The sequence below is a fragment of the Eleutherodactylus coqui genome, chromosome 2, assembly GCF_035609145.1.
Source record: "Eleutherodactylus coqui strain aEleCoq1 chromosome 2, aEleCoq1.hap1, whole genome shotgun sequence".
NCBI classification, from domain to species: Eukaryota; Metazoa; Chordata; class Amphibia; order Anura; family Eleutherodactylidae; genus Eleutherodactylus; species Eleutherodactylus coqui.
The window spans coordinates 299,448,914-299,471,422 of NC_089838.1; the positions used below are offsets into that span (position 1 = coordinate 299,448,914).

Genomic DNA, 22,509 nt, shown 5'->3' on the forward strand with positions numbered 1-22,509 from the left:
ACTTTGCATTTTATTTGACAAAAAAAAATAATCGCACTTCTATTTCTTAAAGCTTTCTTATTTTACAGCATTTTTCCACTCCTGCCTGAAGCTTTTCCACAATACTGTACAGACACAGCAAACTGAGTGTGAACAGATGTTAAACTCTTGAATCATACTTATTAGAAGGCTTCCTTGACAACAAGATGATAACAACTGTCCCATGTTGGAACCCCCAGCAATCAGCTGTAATGTGTGGGTTAAGTGCTTAACTTCCCTGCAGCGCCACCACAGGAGAAATTAAGTATTGCACAGTGCCCATTCACATCAATGGGTTGAATGTGCAACATGGGACGGGACAAGTCCGCCAGAGCAAGAGATGCTGTTTGTAGCCGATCTTGAAGAGGACTGCCCTTTATTTCCTTAGTTCTAAACTAGACAACAGCTTTATTTCCCAAACACAATAATAATAGTGGAGGTCAGTTCAGAGCAAGGACAAGTGTAAAAAATATATATAAATATTGGACGTTGGCCAAATTGCCAGTTTGTATGATCTGTATGTGAAGTAGGTGGAGGCCATGGGCGCCAGCCGTTGCATTGCACTGTCTTGTCCCGGGAAGGAATGAAGTTGGCTCGGAGATTACATACTCTCTTTACACATCAGATGGAAGGAGTTTAACAAAACTTGAGAAACAAGTAGATCAGGAAGCATAAGATAAGCAAGACAGGAATCAGCTGTGTTGATAGATAAACGTTGGCGCTGATGAGACTCGAAGGATGGCACTGGCATCCTCGAACAGTTCATGGGTGTAGATGCAGTCTACGGGGACTCACATGGGACAACAAAGTTTCCAGGGAAGGTTCCAAACTTTTGTGTCCTCCAGCACACACCTGTGAGACACAGAGAGGTATGATATAAACCATGCAGTGGAGAAACCCAGTGTCACATTATACGGCACAGGGCTACTTACCTACATACCACCCGTCATCACATTGCTGGGTCACGGTCACCATGTCGCCGGTATTCAGCTGCAGCTCATCCTTATTTTTCGGGGAGTGATTAAATAGCACTCGGTACCTGTAAGTAAGAAGGGCCTAATGGAGAAACCATAATTGATTCTCTTTCAATGCTGCAAAATTTATTTTGGCAGATCTTCATCCCTTTAATTGTAGTGAAAGGGATGTCAAGGGAAACCATTCCGGGTGCCCTAGGGGGTTGTCACTATTTAGCCGCTTGTCCATCAATCGGGGGAAGTAGATGAACAGAAGACGACCTAAGGGGTAACCTGAAGCTGTTGGATCCTCATGTAAAATCAGTCCCAACTTAATGTTCCATGTGTCATTTATAATAGTGGTATCTCTTAAAGGGCTCCCTTATTGAGCCTTCTCAGGCAGTAGGACCCTGTGCGTCTGTTAATCTGCACCCAGTATAGCTGCTGTACATCCTTGAAAACACCGACATGGATGTGAAGAAGAGGTAACATTCATCATGCACAGGGGAGGGGTCATTCACAAATACAACACAATGGCTGGAATTGCTCTTTACGTCATAAGGTGACCAACACATTCATGCTTCATAACCCCAATACCACACAGAACTTACGGGGTCCCCTGCAGCTCATGAAGCCGGTTGGATTCTGGCGCTTTCACAGTACATGGTCTTTCTTTGAGCACTAGAGTACTAGAGACCTATGAATAGAGTGAATATGAGGGCATGGAGTGAAATGATAACAAAAACACAGAAGAGTCCATAAAACACGGAGAACGTCACACATCAGACTATGAGCAGAGTCTGGAGACTGAGCATGCAGAGAGGAGTCCGAAGACTGAGCATGCAGACCCGAGTGAGAAGACTGTGCATGTAGAGCGGAGTAAGGAGACTGAGCATGCAGAGCAGAGTCAGGAGACTGAGCATGCAGAGAGGAGTCAGGAGACTGAGCATGCAGAGCAGAGTCAGGAGCCTGAGCATGCAGAGAGGAGTCAGGAGACTGAGCATGTAGAGCAGAGTCAGGAGACTGAGCATGTAGAGCAGAGTCAGTAGCCTGAGCATGCAGAGCAGAGTCAGGAGACTGAGCATGCAGAGCAGAGTCAGTAGCCTGAGCATGCAGAGCAGAGTCAGGAGACTGAGCATGCAGAGCAGAGTCAGGAGACTGAGCATGCAGAGCAGAGTCAGGAGACTGAGCATGCAGAGCAGAGTCAGGAGCCTGAGCATGCAGAGCAGAGTCAGGAGCCTGAGCATGCAGAGCAGAGTCAGGAGCCTGAGCATGTAGAGCAGAGTCAGGAGCCTGAGCATGCAGAGCAGAGTCAGGAGCCTGAGCATGCAGAGCAGAGTCAGTAGCCTGAGCATGCAGAGCAGAGTCAGTAGCCTGAGCATGCAGAGCAGAGTCAGGAGACTGAGCATGCAGAGCAGAGTCAGGAGACTGAGCATGCAGAGCAGAGTCAGGAGACTGAGCATGCAGAGAGGACTCAGGAGCCTGAGCATGTAGAGCAGAGTCAGTAGCCTGAGCATGCAGAGCAGAGTCAGGAGACTGAGCATGTAGAGCAGAGTCTGGAGACTGAGCATGCAGAGCGGAGTCTGGAGACTGAGCATGCAGAGCGGAGTCTGGAGACTGAGCATGCAGAGCGGAGTCTGGAGACTGAGCATGCAGAGCGGAGTCTGGAGACTGAGCACGCAGAGCAAAGTCTGGAGACTGAGCATGCAGAGCAAAGTCTGGAGACTGAGCATGCAGAGCAAAGTCTGGAGACTGAGCATGCAGAGCAGAGTCTGGAGACTGAGCATGCAGAGCAGAGTCTGGAGACTGAGCATGCAGAGCAGAGTCTGGAGACTGAGCGAGCAGAGTCTGGAGACAGAGCATGCAGAGCGGAGTGAGAAGACTGAGCATGCAGAGCAGAGTGAGAAGACTGAGCATGCAGAGCAGAGTCTGGAGACTGACCATATAAAGTACAGTTGGGGACAGAGCATGTAGTGCAGAGTCAGGGGACAGAACATGTAGAGCAGCATCTGGGGACAGAGCATGTAGAGCAAAGTCAGGGAGCAGAGCATGTAGAGCAGAGTCTGAAGACAGAGCATGAAGAGCAGAGTTGGGATGGAGCATGTAGGGCAGATTACTTGAACACAGCACGTGGGAAAGAATCAGAGGAAGCAGCTCTGCAAGACAATGTGGAGTGCAGTCTAGGCATGAACCACATAGAGTCATGGAAAAATAATGAAGCATTCAAAACATGGACCTGGAGGGAAGCATGGACGTCTTCAATAATCTAAAACTCCAGGAGGTAGGATCATGCAGAACAGAGTCAGAAAAAATACGTGTGCAGCAGACTCCGGGAGCAGAACGTACAGAGAAAGTGTTGGAACCCTCCAGTTGTGCCAGTTTTCATTATATAGGATAGAAGCCATCAGTGACAGGTATACAGCAACAAGCCAGGTTACACCGAGTTAGTACTGACCTGCTCTACTGAGTTAGTATCTTTTGCTGGCTTTATTATGGTGTCCACCTTCCTGGCCTGTACAAGACCATCTGTGACCTGCACATAACTGGCAGGAAACAGGCCACGGCGACTGGAGCCTTCAGTGCGCCCTTCAAACCAATCGCTACCAACCCTCCGATTAATAAGAACACGCTGACCCTGAGGCAGAGACAGTGACATACAGAGAATACACAATGTCAGTAAGACTGACGCCACATGTTACATGTTCACGGGTGGGAGAAGAAATGACAAGGTAACAGAGTTAATGAAGAGGCCAGATCATTATTTAATATTAGGCTAAAAAAGCAGAGAAAACAAAATATAACCTAAAATAAGTAACAAACATAATAAAATAAACTAAATTATTAGTCAATTAGCAGTTAGACATTGATTGGGGTGTTGAAACCATGGAACAACTCTTACTTACAGAGCTGTACTCATAATTCTGCTGTTTTGTGCACACATTTCTTTTGTATAGCGCCAAACCTTTTCAGCAGCGCTTTCAGGTCATTTATTATCCTCCCACCAAGCTGGGTATTCATCTTACCGACCTTGGAAGGATGGAAGGCTTGAGCTGGCTACCTGAACCATGCAGGGATTGAGGAAGATCGAGGACTGCAATCTGCTGCCTTAACACTTTGCACCATACGAGGCTCTGGAAAATTCAGTGCTTAGGTCAGCAGAATTGTGAATGCAGCTCTGGAGTATAATACAGATTGATATTTAGGACCAATGTAGCATAAGTAGTGTATTTCCACAGTGACTCAGCTTTATACAGCGTTAAATACCGGTCAAAAGTTTTAGAACACCTCAATTTTTTTTTCAGTTTTTATCCATATTTTTACGTCCATCTGATTTGTAGACGGACAATGCATTGCACTTCATGACGGACAGCTAGTGTGCAGTTCCCATCACAAACTATGGCTGATGCCTCCGAGGGTCTGCACCTTATGTAGCATGGTTTGGATATGTAACATGCTAATAAGACACATTTCATTCTACTGCTATGGGGGTTCACATACTTTTGGTAGGATAGTTTAATACTTAGCTGCTCATATGGGGCAGAACAACCTTTGGGATGCCCTCAGGCTCCAGGGCCCATGGTTAACTGCAACCTCTGCAACCCCTGTTGTTGGAAGACTGGCGCAGGGTCTGGCTTTGGGTGGTTGGCAGTTGTTGGACATTTGACGGTATTTCAGCACGTCCTTCTGCGCAAACCTTTGTCATACGACATGTGTCGGTGATCACCTGGATGAAGTGGCCGGGTGGATATGAAGTTATAGGGTGCAAAGTTCAGATTGTGATGAGACTCTGTAAACACGGGAGCTTTATGAGTCTGTCTCACCACCGCTGTCACCTATAGCAGAGGCGCTCCCCACCCATAGCTGAAACCGGGAGCGAAACTCACAAAACTGCAGAATCCACAGCTTGCCATGTAATATAGTAGGATAAGATACATGCATAGAGTTATAGCAACCCCCTGGTTTCAGCACAAAGACCGGAGGTGGAGAGGGTGTATTACCGGCGGTTGTTTTTCTCTGCCACCACTCCAATCCAACTATTGCAGATAGTTCCGCAACTTTTCAACTACCTAATGCTCTCTGATTGCCCAGCGCTGATCTCATCAGTAGAATGTTCGAGAGACACGATGGCTCATAGTGACCTGTTGGACAGGGATATTCCAGGCATTTAACCCCTTTTAGCATTGATGACCTATCCTCGTGTTTACCTGAAAATAAGACACAGTCTTATAGTGTTGCCCCAAAAGAGGCTTATTTTCGGGGATGTCTTATTATCAAAGTGCTAATGACCACTTGTCCGTCATTCCGTGAGTGATGTGTAAATTACATGCAGAGCCTGACAGCACCTTTGATGTCAATTACCGGCTCTTAGCTCCTCCCCCTGATCACATGACAGTGACATCATCACAGGTCCTTTACCCTCCAGTGCAGTGTATGAGGGATTATGGGCAGACTACATCCCCCACAAACGCCTGTGGCCTCAGTTGCTATGGCTACAGCAGTACTCAGTCTGGAAGTTTGTTCTTGGTTGTGAGACAGCTGGACACCTGTGTGGAGACTCCAATAAATGACACCTCACAAATTTACACATACATAGTTCATGTGCTGATAGGACCTGTGATGATGTCACCATCATGTGATCAGTCACATGGTCTCTGAGCTGAATGAGGGATTATGTGTGGACTACATCCCCCACAAACCTCTGTGGACTCAGTAGCTATAGATACAGCAGTACTCAGTCTAGCAGTTTGTATGCTGTGATTGGTTCATCTAGTGCTGCATCGAGAACTAATCAAAGTCTGCTAGGTAATGTATTGCTTTTTTATGTAATGCAGCTAGGGCTTATATTTCAAGCCTCCCCGAAAAACCTGAAAAATCAGGGTAGGGCTTCTTTTCGGGGAAACAGGGTAGTTGATTGGTGAGGTCTGCTGTTTGGGGCCCCCAGTGATCACCTGATCTCAGCCCCCACACTTACTGAAGTGGGGCTGGTTATTCACATTGAGCTCTCTCCCATCATCTATTTGTACCCAGGACCGTAACAAGGTGGAGCCCTCTACATCTGGAGGAAAGAAGGTTTCTACACAACATATGTATGTAGGAAGATCCCAGTGGTGAATGATATCATCTTGGATCACCACTCTCTATAGAACACGTATGAAGCACTAAGTAATGATTGCCGTCCTGAAGTCTCCGCGCTGGGACTGTAAGTGTAGCAGATACATGTATCATCTAATAACTTGCAGCTGTGTTCTGCAATGTGATAACTGACAGATGTAGGATAGGGTCCCGCGTAGCAGTGGCTGCGCAGAAGAAACGCAGCTGGATTGCAGCCGCAAGGTGGCCAGGGGTCCGCTGCCATGCAATTCGGTGTCCATTAAGTGTTAACTGACTGCAGGTTGTTAATTGCTGTGTGATATGCCAAAAATTGTGCTACCATTAACAATGAACATTCTGTTAACACTTAAAGGGGTTGTCTCGCGCCGAAATGTTTTTTTTTTTTTCCATAGGCCCCCGTTCGGCGCAGGACAACCCCAAGGGATGTGTTTAAAAAATATATATATATATATTACTTACCCGAATCCACGCTCTGCGATGTCTTCCTTCTTCCTACTTCTTCCTTCACCAAGATGGCCGCCGGGAACTTCACCCACGATGCACCGCGGGTCTTCTCCCATGGTGCACCGTGGGCTCTGTGCGGTCCATTGCCGATTCCAGCCTCCTGATTGGCTGGAATCGGCACACGTGACGGGGCGGAGCTACGATGACCAGCTCTCCGGCACGAGCGGCCCCATTCACCAGGCAGAAGACCGCACAGCGCAAGCGCGTCTAAAAACGCCAGAAGAAAGCGAAATTAGACGGATCCATGGCGACGGGGACGCCAGCAACGGAGCAGGTAAGTGAATAACTTCTGTATGGCTCATATTTAATGCACGATGTATATTACAAAGTGCATTAATATGGCCACACAGAAGTGTATAGACCCACTTGCTGCCGCGAGACAACCCCTTTAAATAATTTGCTAGCCACGATGACTTGCATGACAGAGGGACTCTTGGCTGCATCGTGACCGTAACCCAGTTGTCTGGGTGTCATGTCAGCCAGGCACCTTCTGAAGAGCCGAAGGGCTGCTATGTATTTCTGCCTATTAAGACTGGCCTGCGACCTGACTAATAGAATGCCTACAGAAATACAGTATACTGCAATACTGAAGTATTACAGTATATTATACAAGCAATCACACAATTGTAAGTTCAAGTCCCCTATGGGAAATAAAAAGAAAAGTACAAGTAAATGAAAAAAAAAGGTTTTTCTAGTAATGTGAAAATGAAAGATATTACAGTATAACAGAAAAAGATAAAAACAAACCAAGACATATTTGGTACCGCAGCATCTATAAAAGTAGAATCTATCAAAATAAGGCCGCCTGCACACGAGCGTTCCGGATTCCGCTAGCGGATTTTCACGCGCGTATGGTACCTAAATGTGCTTGCGGATAGGTGCGGATGCGTGAAAAATCACGCGCGGATATACGCGGATGTGTTGCGGAAAAAAACGCGCAGAAAAATCCGGAAGAAACCCTTATTGTAAACCCAACCCCTAGAGAACTGCCCATTCCCTGGAAAACAGCTTAAAAACCAACACCCAGACTCCGTTTTGTCCCTCTTGCTTGTGCGAGCACCGTTAAATTATTCTGGCAACATGCTTTCACCCGGTGAGCAGATGTCTTTGTGGGCATGGTTGATCCATGTAACTTTTTTCGGACGTACTATAAAAATACTATATAAGTGTGGTAACGTAGTAATCGTACTGACCCATAGAATAAAAATATCGGGTCGTTTTTGTTGCACTTTGCGCGCTGCAGAAACAGGACGCACCGAAAGATGGTGGAAAGTCTTTTTTTTTCTCTCCGATTACAATTTTTAAAGGTTTTTCAGTAAATTATATGGTACAATAAATAGTGCCATTGCAAAATACAACTCGTCCCGCAAAAAAATAACAAGCCCTCATACAGCGACGTCGATGGATAAATAAAGGAACTACGATTTTTTTAGGGAGTAGGGGGAAAAAAGGAAAAAAGCAAAAAAGCTCCGTCACTAAGGGGTTAAAAGTGGGGATGGAAAAAAGCACAATAAAAACAAAAGTAAAACTGCTTGGCCACTAAGGGGTTAAAATGAAAAAAAAAGTACATTTGACGCAATAGCGAATAATACTCACACAAGTTCTTCTGTTCTGCTTCTACTGCGTTCGTCCACGCATCCCCATAAACCTGCGCGGACAGTAGACGCCAGGATTGTTCCTTTCTGTTCTTGTCGAGGTATTCTGGGGAGTTACTGTCCCATAGGCTGGGGAAGTCCTGCATGATTGCCACAAGTTTCCCCATGTCGATCATTATGGCTTGTGGCAGGCTGGTGTCTGCTGGCTGCTCTCTGGTAGATGAGGGGACTGAAAGGACAGATCTGCAGTTGAAATGTGCCTGTGAAGCTCTGTGCTGTGTGTTGGGACGCCTCCTACCATGCCTACTTCCTGTAGTCATAGCAACCAGTGACTCCATCCGCAGCTGCACTGCGGATGTACTGCGTGAAAAAACGCACCCATTCACTTGTATTGGAGGCTTCACGCGCATGATCCGACCAAAATTAGAACAGGTCGCAGATTTTTTCACGCGCGTGAAAAAACGCGATACACATCCGTCCGTCTGGAGACAACTGCGGATCCTCATAGGAGTATATTGGCTGCGGTCTGGGGCGGATTATGTGCCTAAAATCACGCGCTTGAAATTCTGCTCGTGTGCAGGCACCCTTACACAGTATTTATCCCACAAGGTAAATGTTGCCAGAAAAAAAAAACACAATTTAAAAAAAAAACTGAATTTAACTTTTTGATCGTCCAAGAAAAAATGTATTAAAAAACGATCAAAAAGTCGTATGTACTCCAGAATTGTACCAGTGTGAAGCACAGGTTGTCCCGCTAAAAACAAGGCCTTACACAAACCATCAGCATAAAGATTAGAGAAAGTTATGGCAGTCAGAAAATATTTATTATTTTATTTTTTTAATTCTGTCGCAGTGTGTATTTTTTTCCATTTGACTCAAAGTTTTTTAATAAGGTCGCATTCACATGACCGTATATTGGACGGGTTTTCACGCCCAGCCGATATACGGTGTCTCTCTCTGCAGGGGGAGGAGGCTGGAAGAGCCAGGAGCAGTGCTCTGAGCTCCCGCCCCCTCTCTGCCCCCTCTCCGCCCCTCTGCACTATTTGCAATGAGAGGAGGTGGGCGGGGCTAAGTTTTGGGAATTAGCTCCGCCCCATCCCGCCTCTCCTCATTGAAAATAGTGCAGGGGGGTGGAGAGGAGGCAGAGAGGGGGCGGGAGCGCAGAGCACTGCTCCCGACTCTTCCAGCCTCCTCCCCCTGCAGAGAGAGACGCCGTATATTGGCTGGGCGTGAAAACCCGGCCGATATACGGTCGTCTGAATGCACCCTAAGGTACATCAAATTGTACAATTGAAAAACCGCAAAAAAACAAGCCTTTAGAGAGCTACATAGATCGAACAATAAAGTTATGTTTTTTTTTTAAATGGGGAGGTAAGTCAAAAACTGGGGAAAAAAATGCTGCATCCCTAAGGGGTTATTGAACCAGCGACTATTTTTAGGTGAACTGAAGCAAAGCAACTAGTGAATGAATTCTCGCTCTTCACCAGGTTGGTGCCCCGGTGGACACAGAGCAGCAGTCGCTCTGTCCAGCGACTATTCGGAGTCAGTTGTCCTGTGTAAAGCACCTGTAGTACTATGCAAGAACAACCTGAGCTCTGCTACATCTGTGTATGTTTGCTGGTCATGACCGAGAAGGAACATACTGAATCCTGCAGACCGGATCCAATGAGGTCGTATCAGAACTACCTTGTCCTTAGGGGGTTACACAATGCAAGACGTACAAAGGTGTACCCGTCCCCATGTGACTAACCTCCGGATACCGAGAACATCCGAAATATTGTGTCATTAAAATGCAATAACCGCTGATGACTCACGTAGCAGGAATGAAGCGCGTCGTATCCAGTATACAGGTAGCAGGCGTCATCCATGGTCTGTATAATAGCACTCGGTATCCGGAACGGGATTCCTCAAGGGTTTCCTCGTATTACATAGCAGGCTGAGCTGCCAATACTTCTGTCCCTCAGGCAGTAATGCAGACGCACACGGAGCGTACTAGTCATCGCTATAATTGTATTCACATGTTACTAGTGATACTGGTTTCTGGGAAAGCTGGGTGAATACCTTATCCTACAGCGTCCACTCTTGTCATCCAGCTTTGCCAGAGCCCTGAACAGATCTGTTTTGTGATGCCGAAATAGGAGAACAGAGATCTCTCAGTGTATCATATATATATGATACACTGAGAGATCTCTGTTCTATTTCGGCATCACAAGACAGATATATATATATATATGCTATTCAGGGAATCCGGGAAAGATGGGATGTAAGCAATAGGCCGCCTTTATAATTCTTATAAGGATTGTGACCCAGCTTTCCCAGTCCTCACCACAGCAAACCTGCATAGCTATGAATTGGGAATACAGGTGGACTTGCCATTCAGTAGACTGGTAAAGATGGGTAATGAATATTATGGCCACCATTACAGTTCCCACAAGGATTGTAGTCTAGCTTTCCCAGTATCTAACTTAAGAAATCTGCCTCTTCGTTACATCTTCTACTTCTACATTGCTAGATATATGGACAGATTTGCCATTCAGGAGACTGGGAAAGCTGTGTAGCGAGAGTAACGGTCACCATATCAATGCTATGGATTTAGGAGTAACTCTCCATGTCACTCGTCCCTGAATGTGTACGCAATTTTGCACCACTATCACTTTATCTTCTCCGTATAATCGGCGGCACCTCTCTCCGTCGCTGTCCTCCGCTCCACCTCAGGCTCAGGAATGCTCGGTGGAGCGTGAGCCGACGCGTCATGTTTGGCGCTCGGTTGAGCTGACGTGTCGGGTTCTGGCTGTCATCCTCCTAGTGATTCCTGTTTACATGCCTATGGCGACAGCACTGGCGTCACTCTCAGCCGGGTTCATGACACCAATGTGATCCGCACGCGGTCTGTTGGCTGCGTACATTATACTGGCTAGTAGTACAGTGACTCTGGGACCCAGGTACCATATGGGACATATAAGGTCCTTTTTACACGGCTCCGTATGACCAACAGGATTGGCGCTGGTTTAAATGGCCTTCACAAAGGCAGATTCAGACTTTAAGGGGGACGAAAAACCGTTCATGCGGTCAACGACTCTCCATACACTTTCATCACTGTGAGATGTACCGCCAGACATGACTTTTTTCTTGCATCTCGAACTATTCAATCAGCCAATAAACAAGTAGATGCAACTTCTGCACCCGCTACAACTAGGTCCCTGGAGCGTTCACCATTCAAGGATTGTGGTACGATGGCCAACGGTCCTAGGCCATGCCAGGAGGACGCTTTCCAGACCCTGATCCCCGGCCTGTTGTATCTTAGCGGTGCAGTAAGGGCTCCCTCAGACTGGCAATAAAATTGGGCGAGATTTGTGCATTCCGAGAATTCTTTTGAATGGGTTCATTCACATCTGCAATGTTTTCCTGCATGGCACTGCCAAATTGCAGTATGTTCTTTCTTTTGGCGACATCACGATCTCCTGCCGCTGCTGAGACAGGGGATTCCTTCAGCTTTCTTCCATTGATTTTAATAGGGCCAGAGCCGCTGCCACCGTCCCATTGAGAACAGTGGGGAACAGTGTGATCTCCTGCCACGGCTGTGACACCTGCGGCAGGGGATTCCTTCAGCCCTGTTTCATGTTTTCAATGGGATTGGCAGCAGCGGTGCTGCCCCCATTGAAATCAATCGGAGAACACACAATCTCCTGCCGCGGCGGAGATGAAGGGAATCCCCGCAGCGATGCGAGGCTGTTCACTTGTCGAAACGCCTCACATCCAGGGGGTTTCAGAGGGACTTGTTAAGGCGATATCGCCGTTGGCAGTGTGCAGGAGCCCTAATGGGATATGACTTCATGCTGTTTAGGCTAGATGAGGACCCGGCCATTTATATAGTTCAGCAGGAAACAGGACGCAGCACTTCAGACAACCTTCTGATATGTGTCCAAGGTCCATTGACGTCTTTCCTGGGTCCATGCGAGGTGTTGTTAGTGATGACATGGGGTCATCAAGAGCACCCTCGTTGCACCTCAGCTATTTAACCCCAGATGATGCAAGTACATCACATGGTCATTATGGAAATTTGTCTCAGCTACCCGCTGTTGTACTGCTGGGTCAGTTGGCCCACTGTGACACATCGCTGTTGAGAGATATCAGATGGCCCACCAGACGCTCACCCCAACGATCAACCACAAGTGGCTGGCCCCTGTGTGAGAACTTCTGTTAGATGTCCGTCCATGGTTCAGCCGGTCTTGGTTCACTCTTGATATCTTGGTTTGGGAACAGGCAACAAGTGCAACTGTTTCAAAAATACTGGCACCACACTCCGGGCACCAACAATCTGCCGGGGGTCACAGTCACTAAAGTCATCACGTTTACCCATTATTGCCAAATATTGCCTTCTGCTGCAGGTAGAGAGGTCAGCACATCATCCGAGATCATGACCGACGCGGCCATCACGTGGTCCTGCGTTACCAATCATAAGATGTCACACGGCAGCCGTTCCTAATGCAGCCATCGCTCAGTGCATATGGTATGTCTGCAGTTACCCCCAGGCACTAATCTCAGGATTGTCATTTCTTTTATGCTTTTTTCTGTTTGCTACACAATGAGCCGCCTTTATCAAGATGTCGCAGCTGTAAAGCTGGATTAATGGCCCCATAGACAGAGGTACGTCATACAGCTGACATGGAGATATATGGTAGGGGCCCTATACATCAGCTGACATGGAGACATACGGTAGGGGCCCTATACATCAGCTGACATGGAGACATACAGTATGGGCCCTATACAGCAGCTGACATGGAGACATACAGTATGGGCCCTATACATCAGCTGACGTGGAGACATACAGTACGGGCCCTATACATCAGCTGACATGGAGACATACGGTAGGGGCCCTATACATCAGCTGACATGGAGACATACAGTACGGGCCCTATACAGCAGCTGACATGGAGACATACAGTATGGGCCCTATACATCAGCTGACATGGAGACATACAGTACGGGCCCTATACATCAGCTGACATGGAGACATACGGTATGGGCCCTATACATCAGCTGACATGGAGACATATGGTAGGGGCCCTATACATCAGCTGACATGGAGACATATGGTAGGGGCCCTATATATCAGCTGACATGGAGACATACGGTATGGGCCCTATACATCAGCTGACATGGAGACATACGGTATGGGCCCTATACAGCAGCTGACATAAAGACATATGGTAGGGGCCCTATACAGCAGCTGACATAAAGACATATGGTAGGGGCCCTATAGAGCAGCTGACATAAAGACATACAGTACGGGCCCTATACAGCAGATGACGTGGAGACATACGGTAGGGGCCCTAGGGCCCTATACATCAGCTGACATGGAGACATACGGTATGGGCCCTATACATCAGCTGACATGGAGACATACGGTAGGGGCCCTATACATCAGCTGACATGGAGACATACGGTAGGGGCCCTATACATCAGCTGACATGGAGACATAGAGGCCCTATACATCAGCTGACATGGAGACATACGGTATGGGCCCTATACATCAGCTGACATGGAGACATACGGTAGGGGCCCTATACATCAGCTGACATGGAGACATAGAGGCCCTATACATCAGCTGACATGGAGACATACGGTAGGGGCCCTATACATCAGCTGACATGGAGACATATGGTAGGGGCCCTATACAGCAGCTGACATGGAGACATAGGGGCCCTATACAACAGCTGACGTGAATACATATGGTGGGGGCCCTATACAGCAGCTGACATGGAGACATAGGGGCCCTATACAACAGCTGACGTGAAGACATATGGTAGGGGCCCTATACAGCAGCTGACATGGAGACATATGGTAGGGGCCCTATACAGCAGCTGACATGGAGACATATCCTAGGAGCCCAATACAGCAGCCAATTTATAAAATGGTATTTCTCTATGGTGCCCAGATCTATAAGCAAACAATTACAAATTCCCTCCTGTACCTCATAACAACAGGACCCCTATAACAGAGCAAAGTGCCCCCATACCACTGACAGCCACAGCACAGTACCCCCATAACCATGACAGTCGCATAAAGGGGTATCCCCATCTGCAACGTTTATGACATAACCACAAAATATACCATAAATGTCTGGTAGACGCAGGCCCACCGCTGTATCGCACACCCGAGACCCCCTTTTCCCTGTATGCAGTGACCGGTGGGCTGTCTCAGGGTGCAATCACATAGGCAACAGCCGGATATGCCCGGGTGCGACTTGCATGGCACGGCTTACAGGCACCCCATCCATGTAGTGGGAGGTGTGCGGAGACCGTGCGCCTGCATGTTCTATCCTCATGCGACACTCGCACAAAAATAAAACACGCTGCGATTGTTCCATCTCACAGATAATGGTTCATATTTTCGGGTGAGGTTTTCTCGCCCGCCTGAATGCACCCGTATTCTGTTTCCGTCACTTCCATAGAAGTGAATTTCAGTTACGGAAATTGTGTAAAACCACTCATCCCTAGCGGAGTGATCGAGCCGTGAAAGGTCCGATAACAGCAGCACTTCTGAATCACCTCTGGCCGCTTTCATACACGGACGCTGCAAAGTGCTGAAACTTCACTTTAGTTTTCGGTCGCAGCTCCCTGCGGCGGGCAGCGTCTCCCTGTGATGGGTGATGACGTGCGCTAAACACTGAAAAATAGAACAGGCAGCACTCGGAAACCACAGCGCTGGAAATCACCGTCCAGCGCCGCAATCGAACGCATGTCTGCGAGGCCCCACTGAAATCAATGGGAGCGTTATCACAGCAAAAAGCGCCTGCATGAGAGCAGCCTCAGAAATCTTCGAAGTACTCTAGGTTGTGCCATCCCTCTGTTATTCCTCCTGGAAATGTATGAATAAATTGACAATTCAGCATTACTATTCTCCTTGTCAAAAGGCTGAATCCCTACAACGTCCGATACTGTCAGCACCGATCAGACAGTCATACGGAGCAGGGACATGGCAAGGACATAGGAAGACTCAGTTACCAATTGATTCCTAAATTTCCAGGAGGACTAACAGAGGAACGGTACAATGATGGGTTCTAAGAAACCATGCTCCAGATTGCTTATTTTATCGGGAGTGCATGGACTTACTAAAAGGTCATGTCTAGAGAGGAGCGAATATACTCGTTTCGAGTAATTACTCGATCGAGCACCGCGATTTTCGAGTACTTCATTAGTCGGGTGAAAAGATTCGGGGGGCGCCGGGGGGTGGGGGGAGGCGTGGCGGCGCAGGGGGTAGCAGCGGGGAACAGGGGGGAGCCCTCCCTCTCCCCCCCACTCCCCGCTGCAACCCCCCACTCACCCACGGCGCCTCCCGAATCTCTTCGCACCGAGTACGGAAGTACTCAAAAATCGCGGTACTCGGGCGAAAAAGGGGCGTGGCCAAGTAGGCTCGCTCATCTCTAGTCATGTCATATAATGCACCATAATGGTGACAGCCGCAGCACTGCCATAGCCTTACCAGGTATGGCGCCACATTAGAGTATCACCTCTGAGGCCGAAGCTGCTCTTATCCCTTCCTGCTCCCACTCAGCCCTGTCCGGGGGCTCGGCGATAACCACAGCTTTGAATGTCTTCCATGGAATTAGTGCTGATTTTCCGCAAAAGAAAATCAGCAGTATTTTCGCTAAGTGTGAACGCACCCTTATACCAAAAAATGTCTCCGTGTAAATCACGCACCATCGGTTCATGATAGATGTGGTTTATGATTAAAACCCATTTTCTATGATTTCATTTCCTTGTTTGCGCTTGTAGGATTGACAGGTAGCAGAGTTATAGTAACACCATTCCTTACTTTACGTAGTGGCAGCTCTTTATCAGAATCTGCCTTGAAGTCATAAAGTGCAACGCCCGAGAGCTGCGGTGTGTCCGATAGTTCTTCCTGACCGGGGATTAGAACCTGTAGGGGCAAACAAACAATGGCCGATATATTAGAATGAGCTGTATTGCGTCTAGTTGTATTAGCATATATTAGCGCAGTATTTGGTCCGTGTTTTGCGGACTGTTGTATAGAGCTAATATTAATCTATGTATCTATTCACATGGCTGTAATTTTTATGTCCGTTTTTAAATAATGTAGCCAGACCTATTTTTTGTGTTTTTGGGTAAATATAGATTTTGCCCAGTAGAAAAAAAAAAATAATAATACTGATGAAATACGGTTGTTATGTCGCCTGTAACACGTCAATTATACGGATCCATATTATGGATGGGTTACAATATACTTGGCTGAAACTGGCCTTATACCTGCAACCAATGATGCAGGAGCAGGGGCGTAGCTAAAGGCTCATGGGCCCGGGTGCAAAAGTTTATCTTGGGGCCCCCAACTTCTCTTAACCCCTTGATGCAGAGGCGGAACTTGAAGCTCCTGGGCCCCGATGTAAAACCTGCAATAGGGCCCCCAACTATAATGCTTTATTCATAGTACTGGGCTCCCTGTATAGAGAAGAGAGACCTTATGGGCCCCCTAAGGCTCCAGGGCCCGGGTGCAACCGCATCCCCTGCATCCCCTATAGTTATGCCAGTGCGCAGGAGCTCCACGCTGTGAAACGCATCTTTTGTGACACTAATAACTAATCTTGGATTATATCTCTGGACTTGCCATTACCTACTGGAAGGCGCAAACTCTCCTTTTTCCTCTCTGCGGTGTGGATGACAATGACTGGCCAATATATGATGATTATGTCCTATCGGTCGATCAGATGAAACAATCACTACCAGAATAGATCACACCAATGAACTGATTACGAATCATTAGGAGTTTATACTTTGCAGCATAGTCAATGCTCACAGCCAAGTAAGACGGATGACTGTGTAAAGAGTATTTGCAAAGTTGTATGAGGGCGCAAAACGGTGTGGTGCTCAAACAAATTTACTCTTCCATCCATACCTGAACAAAGTCTACATTTCTACCACAAATTGGGGTTTTTCTTTAATAATTGTTATTGCCTACATGTTTTTTGTAAGTAAAGGGCAGTTTACCTGCAAAAAAACCCTTGTGTCAACATTAACAATACACATAACTACTGACCCGGACGTAGCTCTCCGGGAAAAGGCCTCTCCTTCCATCTTGTTCTCCCAGCAGCCAGTGGCCATCTACTCTCTTCAGGATGTTGACGGTGGTCCCACGCTGCAGGGAAATCTCTCTATAAAAAATACAATAAGTATTTTCCTTCCCATTTTATGAGACGTTATTTTAGATGGATCTAATATTTGGGGGCTGGAGTAAAGGGATTCCAGCAGGGGAGTAGCTAAAAGGCTCATAGGCCAGGGTGCAAAAGTTTATCTTGGGGCCCCCCAACTTCTCTTAAACCCTTAACACAGAGGCGTAACTTTGAGCTCCTGGGCCCCAATGCAAAACCTGTAACAGGGCCCCAACTGTAATGCTTTATCCATAGTACTGGGCTCCCTATATGGAGAAGAGAGGTCTTATGGGCCCCCTAAGGCTCCTGGGCCCGGGTGCAACCGCATCCCATATAGTTATGCCAGTAGATTCCACTATCTCCTACTTCTAAGTATTCATTGATAGAACTGAGTTGTGCTTATCGCTGTCACTTCCACATTTCAAAGGCTTAGTAGATTGTTATACTCGACCTTAAGCTTATCTCCTTAAGGGATTGTCCACTTTTAATAAGAACTTTCCATTTGTGGCCTCCTTCTTTACAGAATTGATTGGGGTTCTGTAGGCTCCAGAGAATAATTTTTGGCATCCCCCTGTCCCCATCATAAGAAAAAGCTGATATATATTGGACTGATAGGCATTCTGCCTGCAATCTGCTAGTGCAGAAAGCAGCAAGATATCAGCATACCCACACCAGAAGAGCTCAATGAATAAATACGGTAACAGAACCAAGCTCATAACATAACTACAGCCCCAAAACTAAGCTAATAATATAACTTTAGCCCCAGAACTAAGCACACTACATAAATGTAGCAACAGAACCAAGATCAGCCTATAGATACAATACCAGAAACAATCTCATAACATAAATATAGTCAGATAACTTAACTCATAAAATAAATAGAGCAACAGAACCAATTTCAGAACAGAAATACAGCACCAGAACCAAGCTCAATGCATAAATACAGTCACAGAACCAAGCTCAGAATATAAATGCAAAACCAGAACCAAGATTAAAAAATAAATATAGCTGGAGAACCAAGCTAATAACATAAACACAGCACAGACCAACCTCAGTACGAGAATTAAGCTGAACATAAACACAGCCCCAGAACCAAGCTCATAACAAATACAGTAGCAGAAGTAAACAATTGTGGTGCGGGGGACGATAATGGGCTGACAACGGTGCCTCGGAACATCAGAGGGAAGGAGACAGAGCCAGGAGGAGGATGATTCATGTAGCTTCACAAGATGCTGCCACATGGAGGATGCTCATCTGGCTGGGCAGAGCTAAGAGGGGACAAGGGGAGATTGCTCCAACCTACATCTGCCTGGTGCCCCTCCTACAAGCTGACAGCCCGTGCCCTGTGTGGCTGCATGAGCCGCCTGTAGCTAAGGTCAGCCATGGCTGTAGAACGGACCTGAAGGAAATTCTTGGCTTTTGCTATAGGAAAATGTCTCCAGCTTTGTAAGGCCAGGCTCCCATATACCCGGCCATCTGGCTATTTTCCCCTCTAGTGTTGTAGTGAAATGCCAGCGGGAAACTGGAACCAGAGCCAACCCCATAGTTTTGATGACCGATGGCTTCCTGCATTGGATATGGAAATCCCTGTATGTGGTGTCTTTCGGTCCGGCTATCATGCCTACGCCAGACCAGAATGCAAAGACCACCAACATGGCGCCAGCTGTATGTCAACCAAGTTTACCAAAAAAGGACTACTGAACCTACACAGTACCATCAAATACAAGGAGCAAGATCATAACATCTGGGTAATCAGACAGCCATAGGAAATGATATCACACTGACCAGCAAGGAAACATCCGAAAGAAAGCTTAGAATATTCGCATATATTCCACAAGAGAACATCTCTGAATGAAGGGAATGGAGTTGTTTGTACTCACTCACTTTTCTGACTCTGCCACAAAGTCAAACTTTACCACAGCTTTAGCAACTGGCGAGCGATCCTGAAAATGAGAGCAAAAATAGGGGAAATATAGAGGAATGTAATGTACAAAGAGTGGAAGAAAAGAGGAAACAGAGAGAACCGCGCACCGTAGTCCCAGAATGCGGTTCTGTCTCCTTGTCCCAGCCATCTCCTTATATACGAGTATCCCTATATAATACTACAGGGGGACAGCATGGCTATATAATACTACAGGGAGACAGTACAGCTATATAATACTAGAGGGGGACAGTACAGCTATATAATACTAGAGGGGGACAGTATGGCTATATAATACTACAGGGGGACAGTATGGCTATATAATACGACAGGGGGACAGTGCAGCTATATAATACTACAGGGGGACAGTACAGCTATATAATACTACAGGGGGACAGTATGGCTAAATAATACTACAGGGGGACAGTGCAGCTATATGATACTACAGGGGACAGTGCAGCTATATATTACCGTACTACAGGGGACAGTATGGCTATAGAATACTCCAGGGGACAGTACAGCTATATATTACTGCAGGGGGACAGTGCAGCTATATAATACTACAGGGGGACAGTGCAGCTATATATCACTACAGGGGACAGTGCGGCTATATATTACTACTGGGAGACAGTGCGGCTATATAATACTACAGGGGGACAGTGCGGGTATATATTACTACTGGGGGACAGTGCGGCTATATAATACTACAGGGGGACAGTGCGGCTATATATTACTACTGGGGGACAGTACGGCTATATATCACTACAGGGGGACAGTGCGGGTATAGATTACTACTGGGGGACAGTACGGCTATATAATACTATAGGGGGACAGTACGGCTATATATTACTACTGAGGGACAGTATGGCTATATAGTACTACTGGGGGACAGTGCAGCTATATATTACTACAGGGGGACAGTACAGCTATATAATACTACAGGGGGACAGTACGGCTATATATTACTACAGGTGAACAGTACAGCTATATATTACTACTGGGGGACAGTGCAGCTATATAATACTACAGGGGGACAGTGCGGGTATATATTACTACTGGGGGACAGTGCAGCTATATAATACTACTGGGGGACAGTGCAGCTATATAATACTACAGCGGGACAGTATGGCTATATAGTACTACTGGGGGACAGTGCAGCTATATATAACTACAGGGGGACAGTACAGCTATATATTACTACAGGGGGACAGTGCGGCTATATAACACTACAGGGGACAGTGCGGCTATATATTACTACTGGGGGACAGTGCAGCTATATAATACTACAGGGGGACAGTGCGGGTATATATTACTACTGGGGGACAGTACAGCTATATAATACTACAGGGGGACAGTGCGTCTATATATTACTACTGGGGGACAGTGCAGCTATATAATACTACAGGGGGACAGTGCGGGTATATATTACTACTGGGGGACAGTACAGCTATATAATACTACAGGGGGACAGTGCGGCTATATATTACTACAGGGGACAATACAGCTATATAATACTACAGGGGGACAGTACAGCTATATAATACTACAGGGGGACAGTACAGCTATATATTACTACAGGGGGACAGTGCGGCTATATAACACTACAGGGGACAGTGCGGCTATATATTACTACTGGGGGACAGTGCAGCTATATAATACTACAGGGGGACAGTGCGGGTATATATTACTACTGGGGACAGTACAGCTATATAATACTACAGGGGGACAGTGCGGCTATATAATACTACAGGGGGACAGTACAGCTATATATTACTAATGGGGGACAGTACGGCTATATAATACTACAGGGGGACAGTACAGCTATATAATACTAGAGGGGGACAGTACAGCTATATAATACTACAGGGGGACAGTGCGGCTATATAATACTACAGGGGGACAGTACAGCTATATAATACTACAGGGGTACAGTGCGGCTATATATTACTACAGGGGGACAGTACAGCTATATAATACTACAGGGGGACAGTGCAGCTATATAATACTACAGGGGACAGTGCAGCTATATAATACTACAGGGGGACAGTGCAGCTATATAATACTACAGGGGGACAGTGCGGCTATATAATACTACAGGGGGACAGTACAGCTATATAATACTACAGGGGGACAGTGCGGCTATTTATTACTACTGGGGGACAGTACGGCTATATATTACTACTGGGGGACAGTACAGCTATATAATACTACAGGGGGACAGTACAGCTATATAATACTACAGGGGGACAGTGTGGCTATATAATTCTACAGGGGGACAGTGCGGCTATATAATACTACAGGGAGACAGTGCGGCTATATAATACTACAGGGGGACAGTGCGGCTATATATTACTACTGGGAGACAGTGCGGCTATATATTACTACTGGGGGACAGTTCAGCTATATAATTCTACAGGGGGACAGTGCGGCTATATAATACTACACGGGGACAGTACAGTTATATATTACTTCTGGGAGACAGTGCAGCTATATAATACTACAGGGGGACAGTGCGGCTATATATTACTACAGGGGGACAGTACAGCTATATAATACTACAGGGGACAGTACAGGTATATATTACTTCTGGGGGACAGTGCAGCTATATAATACTACAGGGGGACAGTACAGCTATATAATACTACAGGGGACAGTACAGGTATATATTACTTCTGGGGGACAGTGCAGCTATATAATACTACAGGGGGACAGTGCGGCTATATAATACTACAGGGGGACAGTACAGCTATATATTACTACTGGGGGACAGTGCAGCTATATATTACTACTGGGGGACAGTGCAGCTATATAATACTACAGGGGGACAGTACAGCTATATAATACTACAGGGGACAGTGCAGCTATATAATACTACAGGGGGACAGTGCGGCTATATATTACTACAGGGGGACAGTACAGCTATATAATACTACAGGGGGACAGTGCAGCTATATAATACTATAGGGGGACAGTACAGCTATATATTACTATAGGGGGACAGTACAGCTATATAATACTACAGGGGGACAGTGCAGCTATATAATACTATAGGGGGACAGTACAGCTATATAATACTACAGGGGGACAGTGCAGCTATATATTGCTACTGGGGGACAGTTCAGCTATATATTACTACAGGGGGACAGTACAGCTATATAATACTACAGGGGGACAGTACAGCTATATAATACTACAGGGGGACAGTACGGCTATATATTACCACAGGGGGCAGCTAGGCTA

The 22,509-nt window shown here is 46.6% G+C and overlaps 1 protein-coding gene across 4 annotated transcripts in view; it reads right to left on the minus strand.

The window, feature by feature from the left end:
* The window catches only part of SORBS3 (sorbin and SH3 domain containing 3), a 48,358-nt gene continuing 25,849 nt past the window's right edge, over positions 1 to 22,509 (minus strand). For 3 of the 4 annotated variants that reach the window (XM_066593453.1, XM_066593454.1, XM_066593452.1), the window contains exons 10-16: positions 19,233 to 19,291; positions 17,237 to 17,351; positions 16,001 to 16,105; positions 3,427 to 3,606; positions 1,583 to 1,668; positions 951 to 1,057; positions 1 to 870 (exon numbers count right to left, since the gene is read on the minus strand). In XM_066593453.1, the coding sequence (XP_066449550.1) occupies positions 800 to 870; positions 951 to 1,057; positions 1,583 to 1,668; positions 3,427 to 3,606; positions 16,001 to 16,105; positions 17,237 to 17,351; positions 19,233 to 19,291 (723 nt within the window). In that variant the 3' untranslated portion in view covers positions 1 to 799. The remainder of the gene's footprint in view (positions 871 to 950; positions 1,058 to 1,582; positions 1,669 to 3,426; positions 3,607 to 16,000; positions 16,106 to 17,236; positions 17,352 to 19,232; positions 19,292 to 22,509) is intronic. The other variant, XM_066593455.1, reaches the window with a different exon arrangement.